The 23,853-nt window shown below is 51.1% G+C and overlaps 1 protein-coding gene across 2 annotated transcripts in view; it reads right to left on the bottom strand.

The window, feature by feature from the left end:
* LOC146808724 (cell adhesion molecule CEACAM18-like) overlaps positions 1-23,853 on the bottom strand; it is a 383,945-nt gene that overhangs the window by 21,505 nt on the left and 338,587 nt on the right. For both annotated transcript variants that reach the window (XM_085614227.1, XM_085614226.1), the window contains one exon: positions 18,975-19,003. In XM_085614227.1, the coding sequence (XP_085470353.1) occupies positions 18,975-19,003 (29 nt within the window). The remainder of the gene's footprint in view (positions 1-18,974; positions 19,004-23,853) is intronic.

The raw sequence follows: 23,853 nt of genomic DNA, 5'->3' as shown, positions 1-23,853 counted from the left end.
TCTCCCAGGTGCGATCTATGTCACCGCTTGCTCCCAGGTGTGATCTATGTCACCTCTCACTCCCTGGTCTGATCTATGTCACCACTCGCTCCCAGGTCTGATCTATGTCACTTCTCGCTCCCAGGTCTGATCTATGTCACCTCTCGCTCCCAGGTCTGATCTATGTCACCGCTCGCTCCCAGGTCTTATCTATGTCACCACTCGCTCCCTAGTCTGATCTATGTCCCCTCTCACTCCCAGGTCTGATCTATGTCACCGCTCGCTCCCAAGTCTGATCTATGTCACCTCTCGCTTCCAGGTCTGATCGATGTCACCGCTCGCTCCCAGCTCTGATATACGTCACAGCTCGCTCCCTGGTCTGATCTATGTCACCTCTCGCTCCCGGGTCTGATCTATGTCATCTCTCTCTCCCAGGTGCGATCTATGTCACTGCTTGCTCCCAGGTGTGATCTATGTCACCTCTCGCTCCCTGGTCTGATCTATGTCACCACTCGCTCCCAGGTCTGATCTATATCACCATGTGCTCTCAGATCTAATCTATGTAACCGCTCACTCCCAGATCTGGCCTATGCCACTGAGCGCTCCGAGGTCTGATCTATGTCACCCCTTACTTTAAGGTCTGATCAATGTCACCTCTCACTCCCAGGTCTGATCTATGTCACCACTCGCTCCCTGGTCTGAACTATGTCACTTCTCGCTCCCAGGTCTGATCTATGTCACCGCTCGCTTCCAGGTCTGATCTATGTCACCGCTCGCTCCCAGGTCTTATCTATGTCACCACTCGCTCCCTGGTCTGATCTATGTCACCTCTCACTCCCAGGTCTGATCTATGTCACCGCTCACTCCCAGGTCTGATCTAAATCATCGCTCGCTCCCTGGTCTGATCTATGTCGCCCCTTACTCATAGGTCTGATCTATGTTACCACTCGCTTCCAGGTCTGATCTATGTCATCTCTCACTCCCAGGTGTGATCTATGTCACCACTCGTGTCCCTGGTCTGATCTATGTCACCACTCGCTCCCTGGTCTGATCTATGTCACCGCTCGCTCCCAGGTCTGATCTATGTCACCGCTCGCTCCCAGGTCTTATCTATGTCACCACTTGCTCCCTGGTCTGATCTATGTCACCTCTCGCTCCCAGGTCTGATCTATGTCACCGCTCGCTCCCAGGTCTGATCTATGTCACCTCTCGCTCCCAGGCATGATCGATGTCACCGCTCGCTCCCAGCTCTGATACACGTCACTGCTCGCTCCCTGGTCTGATCTATGTCACCTCTCGCTCCCAGGTCTGATCTATGTCACCTCTCTCTCCCAGCTGCGATCTATGTCACCGCTCGCGCCCAGGTCTGATCTATGTCACCTCTCTCTCCCAGCTGCGATCTATGTCACCGCTTGCTCCCAGGTATGATCTATGTCACCTCTCGCTCCCTGGTCTGATCTATGTCACCACTCGCTCCCAGGTCTGATCTATATCACCATGTGCTCTCAGATCTAATCTATGTAACCGCTCACTCCCAGATCAGGCATATGTCACTGAGCGCTCCGAGGTCTGATCTATGTCACCACTCGCTCCCTGTTCTGATCTATGTCACCTCTCACTCCCAGGTCTGATTTATGTCACCGCTCACTCCCAGGTCTGATCTAAATCATCGCTCGCTCCCTGGTCTGATCTATATCACCATGTGGTCTCAGATCTAATCTATGTAACCGCTCAATCCCAGATCTGGCCTATGTCACGGAGCGCTCCGAGGTCTGATCTATGTCACCTCTCACTCCCAGGTCTGACCTATGTCACCTCTCGCTCCCAGGTCTGATCTATTTCACAACGCGCTTCCAGGTCTGATCTATGTCACCTCTCGCTCCCAGGTCTGATCTATGTCACCACTCGCTCCCTGGTCTGATCTATGTCACTTCTCGCTCCCAGGTCTGATCTATGTCACTGTTCGCTCCCAGGTCTGATCTATGTCACCGCTGGCTCCCATGTCTGATCTAAATCATCGCTCGCTCCCAGATCAGATCTATGTCGCCCCTTACTCATAGGTCTGATCTATGTTACCACTCGCTTCCAGGTCTGATCTATGTCATCTCTCGCTCCCAGGTGTGATCTATGTCACCTCTCACTCCCAGGTCTGATCTATGTCACCTCTCGCTCCCAGGTCTGATCTATTTCACAACTCGCTTCCAGGTCTGATCTATGTCACCACTCGCTCCCAGGTCTGATCTATGTCACCACTCGCTCCCTGGTCTGATCTATGCCACCACTCGCTCCCTGGTCAGATCTATGTCACTTCTCGCTCCCAGGTCTGATCTAGGTCACGGCTAGCTCCCAGGTCTGATCTAGGTCACCGCCCGCTCCCAGGTCTTATCTATGTCACCTCTCGCTCCCTGGTCTGATCTATGTCACCGCTCACTCCCAGGTCTGATCTATGTCACCGCTCACTCCAAGGTCTGATCTATGTCACCGCTCGCTCCCAGGTCTGATCTATGTCACCTCTCGCTCCCAGGTCTGATCGATGTCACCGCTCGCTCCCAGCTCTGATATACGTCACCGCTCGCTCCCTGGTCTGATCTATGTCACCTCTCTCTCCCAGGTGCGATCTATGTCACCGCTTGCTCCCAGGTGTGATCTATGTCACCTCTCACTCCCTGGTCTGATCTATGTCACCACTCGCTCCCAGGTCTGATCTATATCACCATGTGCTCTCAGATCTAATCTATGTAACCGCTCACTTCCAGATCTGGCCTATGTCACTGAGCGCTCCAAGGTCTGATCTATGTCACCCCTTACTCATAGGTCTGATCTATGTCACCTCTAACTCCCAGGTCTGATCTATGTCACCACTCGCTCCCTGGTCTGATCTATGTCACTTCTCGCTCCCAGGTCTGATCTATGTCACCGCTCGCTCCCAGGTCCTATCTATGTTACCACTCGCTCCCTGGTCTGATCTATGTCACCTCTCACTCCCAGGTCTGATCTATGTCACCTCTCGCTCCCAGGTCTGATCTATGTCACCTCTCGCTCCCAGGTCTTATCTATGTCACCACTCGCTCCCTGGTCTGATCTATGTCACCTCTCACTCCCAGGTCTGATCTATGTCACCGCTCGCTCCCAGGTCTTATCTATGTCACCACTCGCTCCCTGGTCTGATCTATGTCACCTCTCACTCCCAGGTCTGATCTATGTCACCGCTCACTCCCAGGTCTGATCTAAATCATCGCTCGCTCCCTGGTCTAATCTATGTCACCTCTCGCTCCCAGGTCTGATCTATGTCACCGCTCGCTCCCAGGTCTGATCTATGTCACCACTCGCTCCCAGGTCTGATCTATATCACCATGTGCTCTCAGATCTAATCTATGTAACCGCTCACTCCCAGATCTGGCCTATGTCACTGAGCGCTCCGAGGTCTGATCTATGTCACCTCTCACTCCCAGGTCTGATCTATCTCACCGCTCGCTCCTAGGTCTGATCTATGTCACCACTCGCTCCCTGGTCTGATCTATGTCACCTCTCACTCCCAGGTTTGATCTATGTCACCGCTCACTCCCAGGTCTGATCTAAATCATCGCTCGCTCCCTGGTCTGATCTATGTCGCCCCTTACTCATAGGTCTGATCTATGTTACCACTCGCTTCCAGGTCTGATCTATGTCATGTCTCGCTCCCAGGTGTGATCTATTTCACCACTCGCTCCCTGGTCTGATCTATGTCACCACTCGCTCCCTGGTCTGATCTATGTCACCGCTCGCTCCCAGGGGTGATCTATGTCACCGCTCGCTCCCAGGTCTTATCTATGTCACCACTTGCTCCCTGGTCTGATCTATGTCACCTCTCGCTCCCAGGTCTGATCTATGTCACCGCTCGCTCCCAGGTCTGATCTATGTCACCTCTCGCTCCCAGGTCTGATCGATGTCACTGCTCGCTCCCAGCTCTGATATACGTCACCGCTCGCTCCCTGGTCTGATCTATGTCACCTCTCGCTCCCAGGTCTGATCTATGTCACCTTTCTCTCCCAGCTGCGATCTATGTCACCGCTCGCTCCCAGGTCTGATCTATGTCACCTCTCTCTCCCAGCTGCGATCTATGTCACCGCTTGCTCCCAGGTGTGATCTATGTCACCTCTCGCTCCCTGGTCTGATCTATGTCACCACTCGCTCCCAGGTCTGATCTATATCACCATGTGCTCTCAGATCTAATCTATGTAACCGCTCACTCCCAGATCTGGCCTATGTCACTGAGCGCTCCGAGGTCTGATCTATGTTACCACTCGTTTCCAGGTCTGATCTATGTCATCTCTCGCTCCCAGGTGTGATCTATGTCACCTCTCACTCCCAGGTCTGATCTATGTCACCTCTCGCTCCCAGGTCTGATCTATTTCACAACTCGCTTCCAGGTCTGATCTATGTCACCACTCGCTCCCAGGTCTGATCTATATCACCACTCGCTCCCTGGTCTGATCTATGCCACCACTCGCTCCCTGGTCAGATCTATGTCACTTCTCGCTCCCAGGTCTGATCTAGGTCACGGCTAGCTCCCAGGTCTGATCTAGGTCACCGCCCGCTCCCAGGTCTGATCTAGGTCACCGCTCACTCCAAGGTCTGATCTATGTCACCGCTCGCTCCCAGGTCTGATCTATGTCACCTCTCGCTCCCAGGTCTGATCGATGTCACCGCTCGCTCCCAGCTCTGATATACGTCACCGCTCGCTCCCTGGTCTGATCTATATCACCTCTCGCTCCCATGTCTGATCTATGTCACCTCTCTCTCCCAGGTGCGATCTATGTCACCGCTTGCTCCCAGGTGTGATCTATGTCACCTCTCACTCCCTGGTCTGATCTATGTCACCACTCGCTCCCAGGTCTGATCTATATCACCATGTGCTCTCAGATCTAATCTATGTAACCGCTCACTTCCAGATCTGGCCTATGTCACTGAGCGCTCCAAGGTCTGATCTATGTCACCCCTTACTCATAGGTCTGATCTATGTCACCTCTAACTCCCAGGTCTGATCTATGTCACCACTCGCTCCCTGTTCTGATCTATGTCACTTCTCGCTCCCAGGTCTGATCTATGTCACCGCTCGCTCCCAGGTCCTATCTATGTTACCACTCGCTCCCAGGTCTGATCTATGTCACCTCTCACTCCCAGGTCTGATCTATGGCACCTCTCGCTCCCAGGTCTGATCTATGTCACCTCTCGCTCCCAGGTCTTATCTATGTCACCACTCGCTCCCTGGTCTGATCTATGTCACCTCTCACTCCCAGGTCTGATCTATGTCACCGCTCGCTCCCAGGTCTTATCTATGTCACCACTCGCTCCCTGGTCTGATCTATGTCACCTCTCACTCCCAGGTCTGATCTATGTCACCGCTCACTCCCAGGTCTGATCTAAATCATCGCTCGCTCCCTGGTCTAATCTATGTCACCTCTCGCTCCCAGGTCTGATCTATGTCACCGCTCGCTCCCAGGTCTGATCTATGTCACCACTCGCTCCCAGGTCTGATCTATATCACCATGTGCTCTCAGATCTAATCTATGTAACCGCTCACTCCCATATCTGGCCTATGTCACTGAGCGCTCCGAGGTCTGATCTATGTCACCTCTCACTCCCAGGTCTGATCTATCTCACCGCTCGCTCCTAGGTCTGATCTATGTCACCACTCGCTCCCTGGTCTGATCTATGTCACCTCTCACTCCCAGGTTTGATCTATGTCACCGCTCACTCCCAGGTCTGATCTAAATCATCGCTCGCTCCCTGGTCTGATCTATGTCGCCCCTTACTCATAGGTCTGATCTATGTTACCACTCGCTTCCAGGTCTGATCTATGTCATGTCTCGCTCCCAGGTGTGATCTATTTCACCACTCGCTCCCTGGTCTGATCTATGTCACCACTCGCTCCCTGGTCTGATCTATGTCACCGCTCGCTCCCAGGGGTGATCTATGTCACCGCTCGCTCCCAGGTCTTATCTATGTCACCACTTGCTCCCTGGTCTGATCTATGTCACCTCTCGCTCCCAGGTCTGATCTATGTCACCGCTCGCTCCCAGGTCTGATCTATGTCACCTCTCGCTCCCAGGTCTGATCGATGTCACTGCTCGCTCCCAGCTCTGATATACGTCACCGCTCGCTCCCTGGTCTGATCTATGTCACCTCTCGCTCCCAGGTCTGATCTATGTCACCTTTCTCTCCCAGCTGCGATCTATGTCACCGCTCGCTCCCAGGTCTGATCTATGTCACCTCTCTCTCCCAGCTGCGATCTATGTCACCGCTTGCTCCCAGGTGTGATCTATGTCACCTCTCGCTCCCTGGTCTGATCTATGTCACCACTCGCTCCCAGGTCTGATCTATATCACCATGTGCTCTCAGATCTAATCTATGTAACCGCTCACTCCCAGATCTGGCCTATGTCACTGAGCGCTCCGAGGTCTGATCTATGTTACCACTCGCTTCCAGGTCTGATCTATGTCATCTCTCGCTCCCAGGTGTGATCTATGTCACCTCTCACTCCCAGGTCTGATCTATGTCACCTCTCGCTCCCAGGTCTGATCTATTTCACAACGCGCTTCCAGGTCTGATCTATGTCACCTCTCGCTCCCAGGTCTGATCTATGTCACCACTCGCTCCCTGGTCTGATCTATGTCACTTCTCGCTCCCAGGTCTGATCTATGTCACTGTTCGCTCCCAGGTCTGATCTATGTCACCGCTGGCTCCCATGTCTGATCTAAATCATCGCTCGCTCCCAGATCAGATCTATGTCGCCCCTTACTCATAGGTCTGATCTATGTTACCACTCGCTTCCAGGTCTGATCTATGTCATCTCTCGCTCCCAGGTGTGATCTATGTCACCTCTCACTCCCAGGTCTGATCTATGTCACCTCTCGCTCCCAGGTCTGATCTATTTCACAACTCGCTTCCAGGTCTGATCTATGTCACCACTCGCTCCCAGGTCTGATCTATGTCACCACTCGCTCCCTGGTCTGATCTATGCCACCACTCGCTCCCTGGTCAGATCTATGTCACTTCTCGCTCCCAGGTCTGATCTAGGTCACGGCTAGCTCCCAGGTCTGATCTAGGTCACCGCCCGCTCCCAGGTCTTATCTATGTCACCTCTCGCTCCCTGGTCTGATCTATGTCACCGCTCACTCCCAGGTCTGATCTATGTCACCGCTCACTCCAAGGTCTGATCTATGTCACCGCTCGCTCCCAGGTCTGATCTATGTCACCTCTCGCTCCCAGGTCTGATCGATGTCACCGCTCGCTCCCAGCTCTGATATACGTCACCGCTCGCTCCCTGGTCTGATCTATGTCACCTCTCTCTCCCAGGTGCGATCTATGTCACCGCTTGCTCCCAGGTGTGATCTATGTCACCTCTCACTCCCTGGTCTGATCTATGTCACCACTCGCTCCCAGGTCTGATCTATGTCACTTCTCGCTCCCAGGTCTGATCTATGTCACCTCTCGCTCCCAGGTCTGATCTATGTCACCGCTCGCTCCCAGGTCTTATCTATGTCACCACTCGCTCCCTAGTCTGATCTATGTCCCCTCTCACTCCCAGGTCTGATCTATGTCACCGCTCGCTCCCAAGTCTGATCTATGTCACCTCTCGCTTCCAGGTCTGATCGATGTCACCGCTCGCTCCCAGCTCTGATATACGTCACAGCTCGCTCCCTGGTCTGATCTATGTCACCTCTCGCTCCCGGGTCTGATCTATGTCATCTCTCTCTCCCAGGTGCGATCTATGTCACTGCTTGCTCCCAGGTGTGATCTATGTCACCTCTCGCTCCCTGGTCTGATCTATGTCACCACTCGCTCCCAGGTCTGATCTATATCACCATGTGCTCTCAGATCTAATCTATGTAACCGCTCACTCCCAGATCTGGCCTATGCCACTGAGCGCTCCGAGGTCTGATCTATGTCACCCCTTACTTTAAGGTCTGATCAATGTCACCTCTCACTCCCAGGTCTGATCTATGTCACCACTCGCTCCCTGGTCTGAACTATGTCACTTCTCGCTCCCAGGTCTGATCTATGTCACCGCTCGCTTCCAGGTCTGATCTATGTCACCGCTCGCTCCCAGGTCTTATCTATGTCACCACTCGCTCCCTGGTCTGATCTATGTCACCTCTCACTCCCAGGTCTGATCTATGTCACCGCTCACTCCCAGGTCTGATCTAAATCATCGCTCGCTCCCTGGTCTGATCTATGTCGCCCCTTACTCATAGGTCTGATCTATGTTACCACTCGCTTCCAGGTCTGATCTATGTCATCTCTCACTCCCAGGTGTGATCTATGTCACCACTCGTGTCCCTGGTCTGATCTATGTCACCACTCGCTCCCTGGTCTGATCTATGTCACCGCTCGCTCCCAGGTCTGATCTATGTCACCGCTCGCTCCCAGGTCTTATCTATGTCACCACTTGCTCCCTGGTCTGATCTATGTCACCTCTCGCTCCCAGGTCTGATCTATGTCACCGCTCGCTCCCAGGTCTGATCTATGTCACCTCTCGCTCCCAGGCATGATCGATGTCACCGCTCGCTCCCAGCTCTGATACACGTCACTGCTCGCTCCCTGGTCTGATCTATGTCACCTCTCGCTCCCAGGTCTGATCTATGTCACCTCTCTCTCCCAGCTGCGATCTATGTCACCGCTCGCGCCCAGGTCTGATCTATGTCACCTCTCTCTCCCAGCTGCGATCTATGTCACCGCTTGCTCCCAGGTATGATCTATGTCACCTCTCGCTCCCTGGTCTGATCTATGTCACCACTCGCTCCCAGGTCTGATCTATATCACCATGTGCTCTCAGATCTAATCTATGTAACCGCTCACTCCCAGATCAGGCATATGTCACTGAGCGCTCCGAGGTCTGATCTATGTCACCACTCGCTCCCTGTTCTGATCTATGTCACCTCTCACTCCCAGGTCTGATTTATGTCACCGCTCACTCCCAGGTCTGATCTAAATCATCGCTCGCTCCCTGGTCTGATCTATATCACCATGTGGTCTCAGATCTAATCTATGTAACCGCTCAATCCCAGATCTGGCCTATGTCACGGAGCGCTCCGAGGTCTGATCTATGTCACCTCTCACTCCCAGGTCTGACCTATGTCACCTCTCGCTCCCAGGTCTGATCTATTTCACAACGCGCTTCCAGGTCTGATCTATGTCACCTCTCGCTCCCAGGTCTGATCTATGTCACCACTCGCTCCCTGGTCTGATCTATGTCACTTCTCGCTCCCAGGTCTGATCTATGTCACTGTTCGCTCCCAGGTCTGATCTATGTCACCGCTGGCTCCCATGTCTGATCTAAATCATCGCTCGCTCCCAGATCAGATCTATGTCGCCCCTTACTCATAGGTCTGATCTATGTTACCACTCGCTTCCAGGTCTGATCTATGTCATCTCTCGCTCCCAGGTGTGATCTATGTCACCTCTCACTCCCAGGTCTGATCTATGTCACCTCTCGCTCCCAGGTCTGATCTATTTCACAACTCGCTTCCAGGTCTGATCTATGTCACCACTCGCTCCCAGGTCTGATCTATGTCACCACTCGCTCCCTGGTCTGATCTATGCCACCACTCGCTCCCTGGTCAGATCTATGTCACTTCTCGCTCCCAGGTCTGATCTAGGTCACGGCTAGCTCCCAGGTCTGATCTAGGTCACCGCCCGCTCCCAGGTCTTATCTATGTCACCTCTCGCTCCCTGGTCTGATCTATGTCACCGCTCACTCCCAGGTCTGATCTATGTCACCGCTCACTCCAAGGTCTGATCTATGTCACCGCTCGCTCCCAGGTCTGATCTATGTCACCTCTCGCTCCCAGGTCTGATCGATGTCACCGCTCGCTCCCAGCTCTGATATACGTCACCGCTCGCTCCCTGGTCTGATCTATGTCACCTCTCTCTCCCAGGTGCGATCTATGTCACCGCTTGCTCCCAGGTGTGATCTATGTCACCTCTCACTCCCTGGTCTGATCTATGTCACCACTCGCTCCCAGGTCTGATCTATATCACCATGTGCTCTCAGATCTAATCTATGTAACCGCTCACTTCCAGATCTGGCCTATGTCACTGAGCGCTCCAAGGTCTGATCTATGTCACCCCTTACTCATAGGTCTGATCTATGTCACCTCTAACTCCCAGGTCTGATCTATGTCACCACTCGCTCCCTGGTCTGATCTATGTCACTTCTCGCTCCCAGGTCTGATCTATGTCACCGCTCGCTCCCAGGTCCTATCTATGTTACCACTCGCTCCCTGGTCTGATCTATGTCACCTCTCACTCCCAGGTCTGATCTATGTCACCTCTCGCTCCCAGGTCTGATCTATGTCACCTCTCGCTCCCAGGTCTTATCTATGTCACCACTCGCTCCCTGGTCTGATCTATGTCACCTCTCACTCCCAGGTCTGATCTATGTCACCGCTCGCTCCCAGGTCTTATCTATGTCACCACTCGCTCCCTGGTCTGATCTATGTCACCTCTCACTCCCAGGTCTGATCTATGTCACCGCTCACTCCCAGGTCTGATCTAAATCATCGCTCGCTCCCTGGTCTAATCTATGTCACCTCTCGCTCCCAGGTCTGATCTATGTCACCGCTCGCTCCCAGGTCTGATCTATGTCACCACTCGCTCCCAGGTCTGATCTATATCACCATGTGCTCTCAGATCTAATCTATGTAACCGCTCACTCCCAGATCTGGCCTATGTCACTGAGCGCTCCGAGGTCTGATCTATGTCACCTCTCACTCCCAGGTCTGATCTATCTCACCGCTCGCTCCTAGGTCTGATCTATGTCACCACTCGCTCCCTGGTCTGATCTATGTCACCTCTCACTCCCAGGTTTGATCTATGTCACCGCTCACTCCCAGGTCTGATCTAAATCATCGCTCGCTCCCTGGTCTGATCTATGTCGCCCCTTACTCATAGGTCTGATCTATGTTACCACTCGCTTCCAGGTCTGATCTATGTCATGTCTCGCTCCCAGGTGTGATCTATTTCACCACTCGCTCCCTGGTCTGATCTATGTCACCACTCGCTCCCTGGTCTGATCTATGTCACCGCTCGCTCCCAGGGGTGATCTATGTCACCGCTCGCTCCCAGGTCTTATCTATGTCACCACTTGCTCCCTGGTCTGATCTATGTCACCTCTCGCTCCCAGGTCTGATCTATGTCACCGCTCGCTCCCAGGTCTGATCTATGTCACCTCTCGCTCCCAGGTCTGATCGATGTCACTGCTCGCTCCCAGCTCTGATATACGTCACCGCTCGCTCCCTGGTCTGATCTATGTCACCTCTCGCTCCCAGGTCTGATCTATGTCACCTTTCTCTCCCAGCTGCGATCTATGTCACCGCTCGCTCCCAGGTCTGATCTATGTCACCTCTCTCTCCCAGCTGCGATCTATGTCACCGCTTGCTCCCAGGTGTGATCTATGTCACCTCTCGCTCCCTGGTCTGATCTATGTCACCACTCGCTCCCAGGTCTGATCTATATCACCATGTGCTCTCAGATCTAATCTATGTAACCGCTCACTCCCAGATCTGGCCTATGTCACTGAGCGCTCCGAGGTCTGATCTATGTTACCACTCGCTTCCAGGTCTGATCTATGTCATCTCTCGCTCCCAGGTGTGATCTATGTCACCTCTCACTCCCAGGTCTGATCTATGTCACCTCTCGCTCCCAGGTCTGATCTATTTCACAACTCGCTTCCAGGTCTGATCTATGTCACCACTCGCTCCCAGGTCTGATCTATATCACCACTCGCTCCCTGGTCTGATCTATGCCACCACTCGCTCCCTGGTCAGATCTATGTCACTTCTCGCTCCCAGGTCTGATCTAGGTCACGGCTAGCTCCCAGGTCTGATCTAGGTCACCGCCCGCTCCCAGGTCTTATCTATGTCACCTCTCGCTCCCTGGTCTGATCTATGTCACCGCTCACTCCCAGGTCTGATCTATGTCACCGCTCACTCCAAGGTCTGATCTATGTCACCGCTCGCTCCCAGGTCTGATCTATGTCACCTCTCGCTCCCAGGTCTGATCGATGTCACCGCTCGCTCCCAGCTCTGATATACGTCACCGCTCGCTCCCTGGTCTGATCTATATCACCTCTCGCTCCCATGTCTGATCTATGTCACCTCTCTCTCCCAGGTGCGATCTATGTCACCGCTTGCTCCCAGGTGTGATCTATGTCACCTCTCACTCCCTGGTCTGATCTATGTCACCACTCGCTCCCAGGTCTGATCTATATCACCATGTGCTCTCAGATCTAATCTATGTAACCGCTCACTTCCAGATCTGGCCTATGTCACTGAGCGCTCCAAGGTCTGATCTATGTCACCCCTTACTCATAGGTCTGATCTATGTCACCTCTAACTCCCAGGTCTGATCTATGTCACCACTCGCTCCCTGTTCTGATCTATGTCACTTCTCGCTCCCAGGTCTGATCTATGTCACCGCTCGCTCCCAGGTCCTATCTATGTTACCACTCGCTCCCAGGTCTGATCTATGTCACCTCTCACTCCCAGGTCTGATCTATGGCACCTCTCGCTCCCAGGTCTGATCTATGTCACCTCTCGCTCCCAGGTCTTATCTATGTCACCACTCGCTCCCTGGTCTGATCTATGTCACCTCTCACTCCCAGGTCTGATCTATGTCACCGCTCGCTCCCAGGTCTTATCTATGTCACCACTCGCTCCCTGGTCTGATCTATGTCACCTCTCACTCCCAGGTCTGATCTATGTCACCGCTCACTCCCAGGTCTGATCTAAATCATCGCTCGCTCCCTGGTCTAATCTATGTCACCTCTCGCTCCCAGGTCTGATCTATGTCACCGCTCGCTCCCAGGTCTGATCTATGTCACCACTCGCTCCCAGGTCTGATCTATATCACCATGTGCTCTCAGATCTAATCTATGTAACCGCTCACTCCCATATCTGGCCTATGTCACTGAGCGCTCCGAGGTCTGATCTATGTCACCTCTCACTCCCAGGTCTGATCTATCTCACCGCTCGCTCCTAGGTCTGATCTATGTCACCACTCGCTCCCTGGTCTGATCTATGTCACCTCTCACTCCCAGGTTTGATCTATGTCACCGCTCACTCCCAGGTCTGATCTAAATCATCGCTCGCTCCCTGGTCTGATCTATGTCGCCCCTTACTCATAGGTCTGATCTATGTTACCACTCGCTTCCAGGTCTGATCTATGTCATGTCTCGCTCCCAGGTGTGATCTATTTCACCACTCGCTCCCTGGTCTGATCTATGTCACCACTCGCTCCCTGGTCTGATCTATGTCACCGCTCGCTCCCAGGGGTGATCTATGTCACCGCTCGCTCCCAGGTCTTATCTATGTCACCACTTGCTCCCTGGTCTGATCTATGTCACCTCTCGCTCCCAGGTCTGATCTATGTCACCGCTCGCTCCCAGGTCTGATCTATGTCACCTCTCGCTCCCAGGTCTGATCGATGTCACTGCTCGCTCCCAGCTCTGATATACGTCACCGCTCGCTCCCTGGTCTGATCTATGTCACCTCTCGCTCCCAGGTCTGATCTATGTCACCTTTCTCTCCCAGCTGCGATCTATGTCACCGCTCGCTCCCAGGTCTGATCTATGTCACCTCTCTCTCCCAGCTGCGATCTATGTCACCGCTTGCTCCCAGGTGTGATCTATGTCACCTCTCGCTCCCTGGTCTGATCTATGTCACCACTCGCTCCCAGGTCTGATCTATATCACCATGTGCTCTCAGATCTAATCTATGTAACCGCTCACTCCCAGATCTGGCCTATCTCACTGAGCGCTCCGAGGTCTGATCTATGTCCCCACTCGCTCCCTGGTCTGATCTATGTCACCTCTCACTCCCAGGTCTGATCTATGTCACCGCTCACTCCCAGGTCTGATCTAAATCATCGCTCGCTCCCCGGTCTAATCTATGTCACCTCTCGCTCCCAGGTCTGATCTATGTCACCGCTCGCTCCCAGGTCTGATCTATGTCACCACTCGCTCCCAGGTCTGATCTATATCACCATGTGGTCTCAGATCTAATCTATGTAACCGCTCACTCCCAGATCTGGCCTATGTCACTGAGCGCTCCGAGGTCTGATCTATGTCACCTCTCACTCCCAGGTCTGATCTATGTCACCTCTCGCTCCCAGGTCTGATCTATTTCACAACGTGCTTCCAGGTCTGATCTATGTCACCTCTCGCTCCCAGGTCTGATCTATGTCACCACTCGCTCCCTGGTCTGATCTATGTAACTTCTCGCTCCCAGGTCTGATCTATGTCACTGCTCGCTCCCAGGTCTGATCTTTGTCACCGCTGGCTCCCATGTCTGATCTAAATCATCGCTCGCTCCCAGGTCAGATCTATGTCGCCCCTTACTCATAGGTCTGATCTATGTTACCACTCGCTTCCAGGTCTGATCTATGTCATCTCTCGCTCCCAGGTGTGATCTATGTCACCTCTCACTCCCAGGTCTGATCTATGTCACCTCTCGCTCCCAGGTCTGATCTATTTCACATCTCGCTTCCAGGTCTGATCTATGTCACCACTCGCTCCCAGGTCTGATCAATGTCACCACTCGCTCCCTGGTCTGATCTATGTCACCACTCGCTCCCTGGTCTGATCTATGCCACCACTCGCTCCCTGGTCTGATCTATGTCACTTCTCGCTCCCAGGTGTGATCTAGGTCACGGCTCGCTCCCAGGTCTGATCTAGGTCACCGCCCGCTCCCAGGTCTTATCTATGTCACCTCTCGCTCCTGGTCTGATCTATGTCACCGCTCACTCCCAGGTCTGATCTATGTCATCGCTCACTCCAAGGTCTGATCTATGTCACCGCTCGCTCCCAGGTCTGATCTATGTCACCTCTCGCTCCCAGGTCTGATCGATGTCACCGCTCGCTCCCAGCTCTGATATACGTCACCGCTCGCTCCCTGGTCTGATCTATGTCACCTCTCGCTCCCATGTCTGATCTATGTGACCTCTCTCTCCCAGGTGCGATCTATGTCACCGCTTGCTCCCAGGTGTGATCTATGTCACCTCTCGCTCCCTGGTCTGATCTATGTCACCACTCGCTCCCAGGTCTGATCTATATCACCATGTGCTCTCAGATCTAATCTATGTAACCGCTCACTCCCAGATCTGGCCTATGACACTGAGCGCTCCAAGGTCTGATCTATGTCACCCCTTACTCATAGGTCTGATCTATGTCACCTCTAACTCCCAGGTCTGATCTATGTCACCACTCGCTCCCTGGTCTGATCTATGTCACTTCTCGCTCCCAGGTCTGATCTATGTCACCGCTCGCTCCCAGGTCTTATCTATGTCACCACTCGCTCCCTGGTCTGATCTATGTCACCTCTCACTCCCAGGTCTGATCTATGTCACCTCTCGCTCCCAGGTCTTATCTATGTCACCACTCGCTCCCTGGTCTGATCTATGTCACCTCTCACTCCCAGGTCTGATCTATGTCACCGCTCGCTCCCAGGTCTTATCTATGTCACCACTCGCTCCCTGTTCTGATCTATGTCACCTCTCACTCCCAGGTCTGATCTATGTCACCGCTCACTCCCAGGTCTGATCTAAATCATCGCTCGCTCCCTGGTCTAATCTATGTCACCTCTCGCTCCCAGGTCTGATCTATGTCACCGCTCGCTCCCAGGTCTGATCTATGTCACCACTCGCTCCCAGGTCTGATCTATATCACCACGTGCTCTCAGATATAATCTATGTAACCGCTCACTCCCAGATCTGGCCTATGTCACTGAGCGCTCCGAGGTCTGATCTATGTCACCTCTCATTCTGAGGTCTGATCTATGTCACCTCTCGCTCCCAGGTCTGATCTATTTCACAACTCGCTTCCAGGTCTCATCTATGTCACCTCTCGCTCCCAGGTCTGATCCATGTCACCACTCGCTCCCTGGTCTGATCTATGTCACCTCTCGCTCCCTGGTCTGATCTATGTCATCACTTGCTCCCAGGTCTGATCCATGTCACTGTTCACTCCCAGGTCTGATCTATTTCACCTCTTGCTTCCAGGTCTGATCTATTTCACAACTCGCTTCCAGGTCTTATCTATGTCACCTCTCTCTCCCAGGTGTGATCTATGTCACCGCTTGCTCCCAGGTCTGATCTATATCACCGCTGGCTCCCAGGTCAGATCTATGTCACTGCTCGCTCCCAGGTCTGATCTATGTCATCTCTCGCTCCCAGCAGCCTCATTTCATAAGTTAGACATTCTCTCTACAGTAAGTTGTAATTTATTCCTACTTCTCTTCCTTATTGGTTCTAGGCAGGTTTTCTGACCATTGTTAAAGAGTGGCACGAGGAAGTAAAGAAAGCCTGGCCTTGGGTGAGTGTGAACAGTGCCACAATCCCTCCAACTCAGTACCCAAAATCAAAAGGTTGTCACTGTTGTTAAATGAATGCACAAAGTTCTTAGATTGGTTTTGGAGCCTGAATCTAGAACCCAGTGAATTAATCTTAAGAGGGAGTAGAAAATAGAGGAGCTCAGGGAGAGGTCAGGAGCAGCATATTGCACAGCTGGGCCTCAAAGGGTTAATGGTCTACACAGCAGTACACACCTAAGGACTTATTTACAAGCCCCTTGCGCTGCTGGTATGTCATCTTTTCCCATATAAAGAGTGACACACCAGCAGTGCAAGGGGCTTGTACATAAGCCCCATAGACTCTTTCAACAGCTCTCCCCCATAAGTCTTGGGTAACACACTTCTGTGTCTGAATTACACAGGACCAGTTGTGAGACAAAACAGATCTTCCCAGTAATATTCGATAAATGTGTTAAATTTTGCAGAATTAACAGGAAGCACTATCACAGCCCTGTTGGATCTCTCCACCTCCCTCTAGGCTAGTCCACCTCGTGGGCAGCCTGTAAGCTAACGTTGCTCCTAAGGACCTGCAGCGTACAGCATCCTGCACAGCTGCAGCGCAACAAGGCCACGCGCACACTCTGAGCCGCTGAGCTACAGTCCCACCCCAGCCACCAATAAGTAATACTTGAGTTTAAACTTTTAGACCTCATTTAGGTCTAGAAACGATTGTAGTAGGCACTAGGGTTCAGAATACAAGGAAGATGTAAGTCAGCCTTCCACACATTCAAGTGTGGGACCATGAATGTCACATCCAGCTTCACTTACCCTGATTTCTAGAGTCCATTTGTTTCCATTAAGTACACACTGAAAGGTGCAGAGGCACTAAAAACCTTTTACGTGCCCCCCACCACCCTCATTCTTCGCAGCTCTTTCTCCAAATTCCTTTCCTTGGTACAAGCTATCGCCTCACTGTGCCACTCCAGGTGCAGGATTTGTATAATTGTGTCATGTTCAGACCTTGCATTGCAGCATAATTGGTTTCATATATTGATTCTTGTATATAAGGAAATGACATCCAATCAAAAATAGCAAACCTCCGGATAAATATAAAAAAGAATTAACAAATAGGGGGGTTGATAGCATTGCATAGGCCATGGAGACTTCTGAAGCCAAACACCATGGTGTAAGGGGGTAGAGAGAAATACCAGCAGTACATACGCACAGATTGCACCCCAGTACAGCACGTGGCCACAAAGGGTTCACGTTAGCCGTTCAAACGCGACAAGTTATAAACATGGAGCACCATGGTTCACCCGTGAATACATAATGAAGGTTTGGAATATATCTTGAGGGTCCCCTGCGGCCTCATTACCGCCCGACTTCAGAATAGACAGTGTTTTCGGGGGATGCTGGCTTCGCTGGACTTCCTCGCATGGGCACAAAACTGACCGAACTCTACGGAATCTCCTACTTCCACTTCATTCGCCTCTCAGGCATTGATGGTGGAGAGTTTTCATCGTTAAATGATTTGAACACAAGAATATTAACATGCAACACACAAATGTATTTACTGTGCGTTAGCCATGTTTACCTGACAGTGGTTAACATAGGCCGTATGTTAAGATGGCCGTGAGGCTGCCATATTTTTATTTACATGTATTTTCTTTATTTTCATTTCTGGGAAAAACCTGTGCCAGCAACTTCGAAGAATATATGATCTGTTTCTTCTTTTACGGACCATTCTTCTGAGCCAAATGTATCTCGTTATGTTGCAGATAACTGGAGTCCGAAGGACATTTACAAAGCCAGCATCGGGCTCATGCTTGTGTAACTGATAAAAATGCTACATCATTCTGGTCATAAACCCACATTGGTTCCCCTCCTGGGAGTCATGTGTAGAAGCAAAATTGTACAAAAAACTGCTTTAAACTCCTGCAGTGTAGACACAAGATCAGATGCCTTTGGTCCTTGCCAGAAGAAGCTTTACTTGTCTCTTGGAGGGAATTCATTCTCTTTCCTATTGCCTATGCTGCCCTTTCATTCTAAGAAGTTGTACCTGTCTTTCAAAGGCTTCCGTGCTGACACCTTCATTCTGACTTCTCCCCAATTCCTTGTCCTTCGGGTGGAAAAGTCTTTTTTCTCTGCTTTATTTGAGACAACTTTATACCTGTTTGTCTTTGCATTTATGATCTTGCATTGCTTTGAAATATGATGACTAATGCATTAATGTAGCTATTGAATTCCAGCTAATTTGAAGATTTGAATTTGCAAAGTTGCTAATCTTTTAATAAACCTTCAAAGTTTGTAAATCTAATACTCTCTGTCCTTCATGTGGAGCCTCATGGGCTTCACATTATTGCACTGCACGGACTGTGAGGAGTAGAGCCGCTCGGATCTAAAGATTCATCGGAGAGCTCAGTCTATACCCAAGTTTGCACCAAGATTTACACAGTGCAAAGCGCTTTATCACTGACCACAAGAGACAAGCACGGCGTGAGCAGGGGAATGAGTAGCGCAGATGCCACTGAATCAGTGTAAGAGTGAGTGTGAAAGGTTGAGCGTGATAGAGTGAACAACTGAGTTAGACTGAGTATAAAGTGGTGGGGAAGGTTTCGCTAGATCTAAGGTGACAGAACCATGCAATAGTTCACAAATCTGTCTTACCCCATTGGCCTTTGGACTGGCTGAGCCTTCTGAAAAAAAGATGAACAAGAATTTAGCAACATAAACAGTTACTTGGACACAAAATATACATATGTTCATACAGCATACCGTTTGTGAGACACATTTACAGGGTGTGCCTTTTGAGACCTAAACTCGGATCACTACCGAGAGTAAAGATATGATGAAAATAATATTTGTCTCAACACAATCTATTTCTTACACAGGGGACAGGATTTCATAATTATCTGATGCCACCAAACTGTTTCCATCATTGAGCAACGATTATGAGACAGATGTCCACCTCTGATGTGTTTTGATTCGCTCTTTGAGGGTTCCTCCTCAGAGACACAGGGACCGGATTTCTAACCCCCGGGTGGAAGGATTCAGCCAATTTGCCAATACAAATTAGAAATACACTTGGACTGCACGCAACCCATACACCACCCACTGAGCATACTAAGAAGGAAGTGTTTCTTGGTAACAATCAGTCTCACAAGATGAGTTCAGGGACACAGTGGAACTCCAGACCCTCTTTATTGACGAGTCACACACTCAAAGGTGGCATCAAAACATGACGTGTATTTTAAAGTGTTTATTTTAAAATCCTAACCTAGTGCATAAAATGTGAATGGTGACCCCATAAAATATGTAAAGCAATTCAGAGAAACAGGTCATTGAAAATGAAAACAGCGAGAACAACTCTAGCATGATGAATGAGTTGACATTGGGGGGCGTGGCCAGGCGGTCAAGATGGTGAAGCCGCGAAGGTACACTCGAGCGGCTCCCAGTGCAATGCCCTGATTATCCTGCTGAATCCGCCCTAACAGAGGCAGCTCCAGCTACATTGACAGGAGACCCGTCCATGGCGCTGCCTTGCATCGGGGAGGCCGCTGAGAGTTCATGCCGCACTGACAGCTTCTGACGTCAAGTCCGTGCGTGGCAGTCTATTTTATTACACTGTGGTCAGGTGACCAGGACCACTCTATCTGGTCCGGTCCACGGGGGAAACAATCGTGGCACCCCTCCCTCTCAGGCACGGTCGGCCAGCCCTGCCAGTAGCGACCATGTTGTCACTGGTGCGACATCACATTCCCCCCCAAAAATGAAATGACAACAAAACGGAAACAGCAAAACCAAAGGGAATGATGGACGGAGTGTTGAACATTGCAAGCACTCACCCCCACTCAATTGATCTGGGTTTAATCCGTCATCATTCTTTAGCTCACTCCACCACCCCAGTCCAGAGAAAACGGAAACCCCACATTAACACCGGGGAATAACCATAATCACAGAGTCCAAAATAATCAGAACAGTCTTACGTGAGGTAGTCCTTCAGCTTACGGGTCGGCTCTGGGTTTCGTCGGAGCCCATACTGAGAGCAGCCACCGCCACTCGCCTCTTCATCAGCCTCACCGTTCCAGACAGGGCTGGGTAGCCCAGAGAGGCTCGCCGATTCCTCAGCATCGCCTACCTCGTCAGTGCCATTAGTAGGAGCTAATTCAGAGTCCTGGTGAAAGGTTTCTTGAGGGGCCGCCGCACCGCTGTCTTGGGCAGCCTCTTCTGGCCATGCCACCTCAGAAGGTCAGTCTACGATCAGGGCCGGACTGGGGACCAAAACTGGCCCTGGCAAAGAGCTTGGCCGGCCCCCCTGGGGGCGGCAAAGCTGTTTGCCAGGGCCAGTTTCGGCCGATTTTGTTACAGGGCCGATTTTGCCCAAAATCGGCACCACCCTAGCGGCCCACCAGGGAAACGCCCGGTGCCCGCTATGGCCAGTCCGGCCCTGTCTACGATCTCCGGACCACCGGCTGCCGCCGCGTTCTTCGATGAATGGAATTTCTTAAAGTGGGACATGTTTCTTGTCACCACTTCGTCACCTCGCCTGGCCATTACCTTGGTACCCTTCACACGAATGATGGTCCAGGGGCGCCTCTCCTACGGGAGACTGAACTTACTGTTGGTCATGCAGTTCTTGAGTAAGACCTTGTCGCAGTAGGCATCTTGTGGAGACTTCCGTGAGTTCCTCTCAAACATGGTAGAGGCTTTCCAGGATTTTCCGTGCCTCAGTCGTGAGTATTTTCCACTCTTCTCGGCCTTGGTGCCAGTTTCCATGTTTCACAGCCAACTTGGCTCTCTGCAGACACTCGTCCTTGTCAGTTTCGTTTTTCAGGGTGTCCATGGAAAGAGGAAGAGGGCACGACCGTGCGGTAATGCATCGAACATACTCTTCGGTGTCTGCAGCGTCTTCTTCCTCTTGGGCGGTAGCCTCTCTCAGGTGTTGGGATAGGTAATCCGCTGGGTTGCGACTCCCTGGCTCGTATTCAACTCGACAGTTGTAGTTCTGGAGTTGCAGCATCCACTTCTCTATCCGGGGAGGAGGTTTCGACGCTGTACCCTAGAAGAGAGACAGCAGGGGCTTGTGATCCTTGGCCACTACAAACGGCTTGCCATACACGTAGAGGTGGAAGTGGCGGCACCCCCAATGTATCGTAATTGCTTCCTTTTCAATTTGCGAATATTGTTGCTCTGTTTCAGTGAGCGAGCGGCTCGCAAAGGCCACCGGGCCCAATCCTCTTCTGCATGGCGGCGTTGCATTAACACTGCTCCGAGTCCCTTTGGACCAGCATCCACTGCAGCCAATGTCATCTTCTGTGGATCCAAGAACGCCAGGGTGGTGGCAGCTGACAGCGCCTCTTTGATGCTCTGGAACGCATTGTCCTGCGTCTCACCCCATGTTCATGGAACGGAGTCCTTGGTTAGATTCCTCAGAGGTTGAGTAAGAGTAGTGAGGTCTCTAATAAAATGCCCACAGTAATTCACCATCCCAAGAAAACTGCGGACTTCTATGACATTGGCCGGGGCTGCTGCAGTCTTGATATCACGGACTTTGTCCGGGTCGGGATTCACTCCCTCCGCCGAGAAAGTGTAGCCGAAGAACTGGAGTTTGGTCTTGAGGAACTCGCATTTTTCTTTGTGCAGGGTGAGTCCCGGGTCATGAATCCTCTGGAGTACTTGAACCAGGCGGGCATTATGCTCGGGGATCGACTAGGCATGTACCATGATGTCGTCAATCACGTTGATGACTCCCGGGATGTCCATGATCAGCTCGTGGATTACATTTTGGAATACCTCGGCCGCACTAGATACCCCAAAACTCAGGCGGGTGTATCATCGAAGTCCCACATGGGTGGAGAATGTCGTAATGTTCCTGGAGGCCTGGTCTAGGACGAGCTGGTGGTATCCAGACCGCAGATCCAGCTTTGAGAACCAACATGCTCCTGCCATTTCGCAGATCAAATCGTCAATTGTCAGGGTGATGTGACGCTCCCTTTTGATAGCTGCATTGGGCAGCCTCATGTTAACGCTTATTCTCACCGCCCCAAGCTATTTGGGTTTGCGGGTGACGACGATCGGGGAGACCCATGGAGTGGTCCTGTCACTTTCTCAATTATACTATCACTAAAGGCAACTGCTATATACTGTTATTCCAGAGGGATATACAGTTTTTCAAAAGTCAGTTTCTTACCGGGAGGATACCTGAACAGCTGGTATGTCCTATACCCACTCGAAGTGATGGGATATGCAGAGATATTGGAGAAGACGCCTCACTCACTAATAGTGACATGCTTAATCACTGGCGTCTTTCCACACCCAGGTAAGATGGTACTACCTGGGCGGACTCAACCAAAGATGTTCTGGGTGTTCTTATATAAAGTAACAACTGGTTATGCAGGGAACCAGATAGATGATATACTAAAAAAATATCTCCAGGTATACCCAAACACTGTATTTTATTCCTAGGGTACCTGGGGTATACAGTAAAAACGTGAAGTCAATGGTTTTTAAAAAAAAATGTAATTTATTCAAATGTACCCTCTCTATAATGCCAACATGTTTCGGCCCTCGATAATAGCCCTTCCGGGTCTGGGGCCTTCTTCAGGGCTAGGATGTCTACTCTTCGGTGTCCCTGCCTTATGTTTAGCATTTATTTCATGCGCAACACAAATGAGGCCTATTGCACTCACCTAAATTCTTTATTCATCCAGTAGTTTTTCTAAAAGACAAAAAGAAACAAAGATATTCGGACAACTAGATCAGTATTCGGGGATCTAATATAGATAAATTGTACATATATTGTTCACACCGTGACTTTTTAAATGCACTAGGTCAGAGTGATTTTTTGGCAGTACATTTTCTGTGAGCTAATACGTCAGCAGTGCTACTACCGCCAAAATTATTTTGTGTTTTCCATTCGTGATTTCCGTGAGTATGCTACGTAAGGTTAAAAACCAATCGTGTAAACACTTATACTCACTCTATTAAAACATATGGCACTCAAAACTTTATATACTGTCCATCATATGTGTTAATCTTTCAAAAGGCATGCTCAATGGTGCACACGCTTGTGAATCAACTGGAACCTACACCCATCATAATGGTCTGGGTATCAATTTAATGCAAGATAGTGCATATTAGCACTTTCATTTGCTATTCTCACCTACTGTATGGTGAAACTGTGCACCATGCGGGTCTTGTGTGCTATGGTGTCATCTTGTAGTTACACACTAAACAAGGGAGAAATTTAACAAGCATTGGCATAGCCAATAGGTCTCGCCTTTCGGACCTTATAAGTGTTTAGCCATGCAACAGTTGCATAACTAAATACTTATAAGGTCCCAAAAGCGAGACCTATTGGCTATGCCAATGCTTGTTTTATGTTTGCCCCAGCCGGAAGCATTTCGGCCCCACAGTGTTTTGACTGGATGATTTGTATCCTTTCACTGCATACTTGATTGATATAGAGCACTCCATGGTATTGTATGTGGTTACTTACTTTGCTCTTTTCTGCCCCGCATGATTGATTCCTTTTGGCTCACCCCTA

Source organism: Triturus cristatus, chromosome 7 (assembly GCF_964204655.1).
Source record: "Triturus cristatus chromosome 7, aTriCri1.1, whole genome shotgun sequence".
Classification (NCBI taxonomy): domain Eukaryota; kingdom Metazoa; phylum Chordata; class Amphibia; order Caudata; family Salamandridae; genus Triturus; species Triturus cristatus.
The sequence above is the reverse complement of the archived record's forward strand: the minus strand, read 5'-3'. Positions and strand labels throughout refer to the sequence as shown.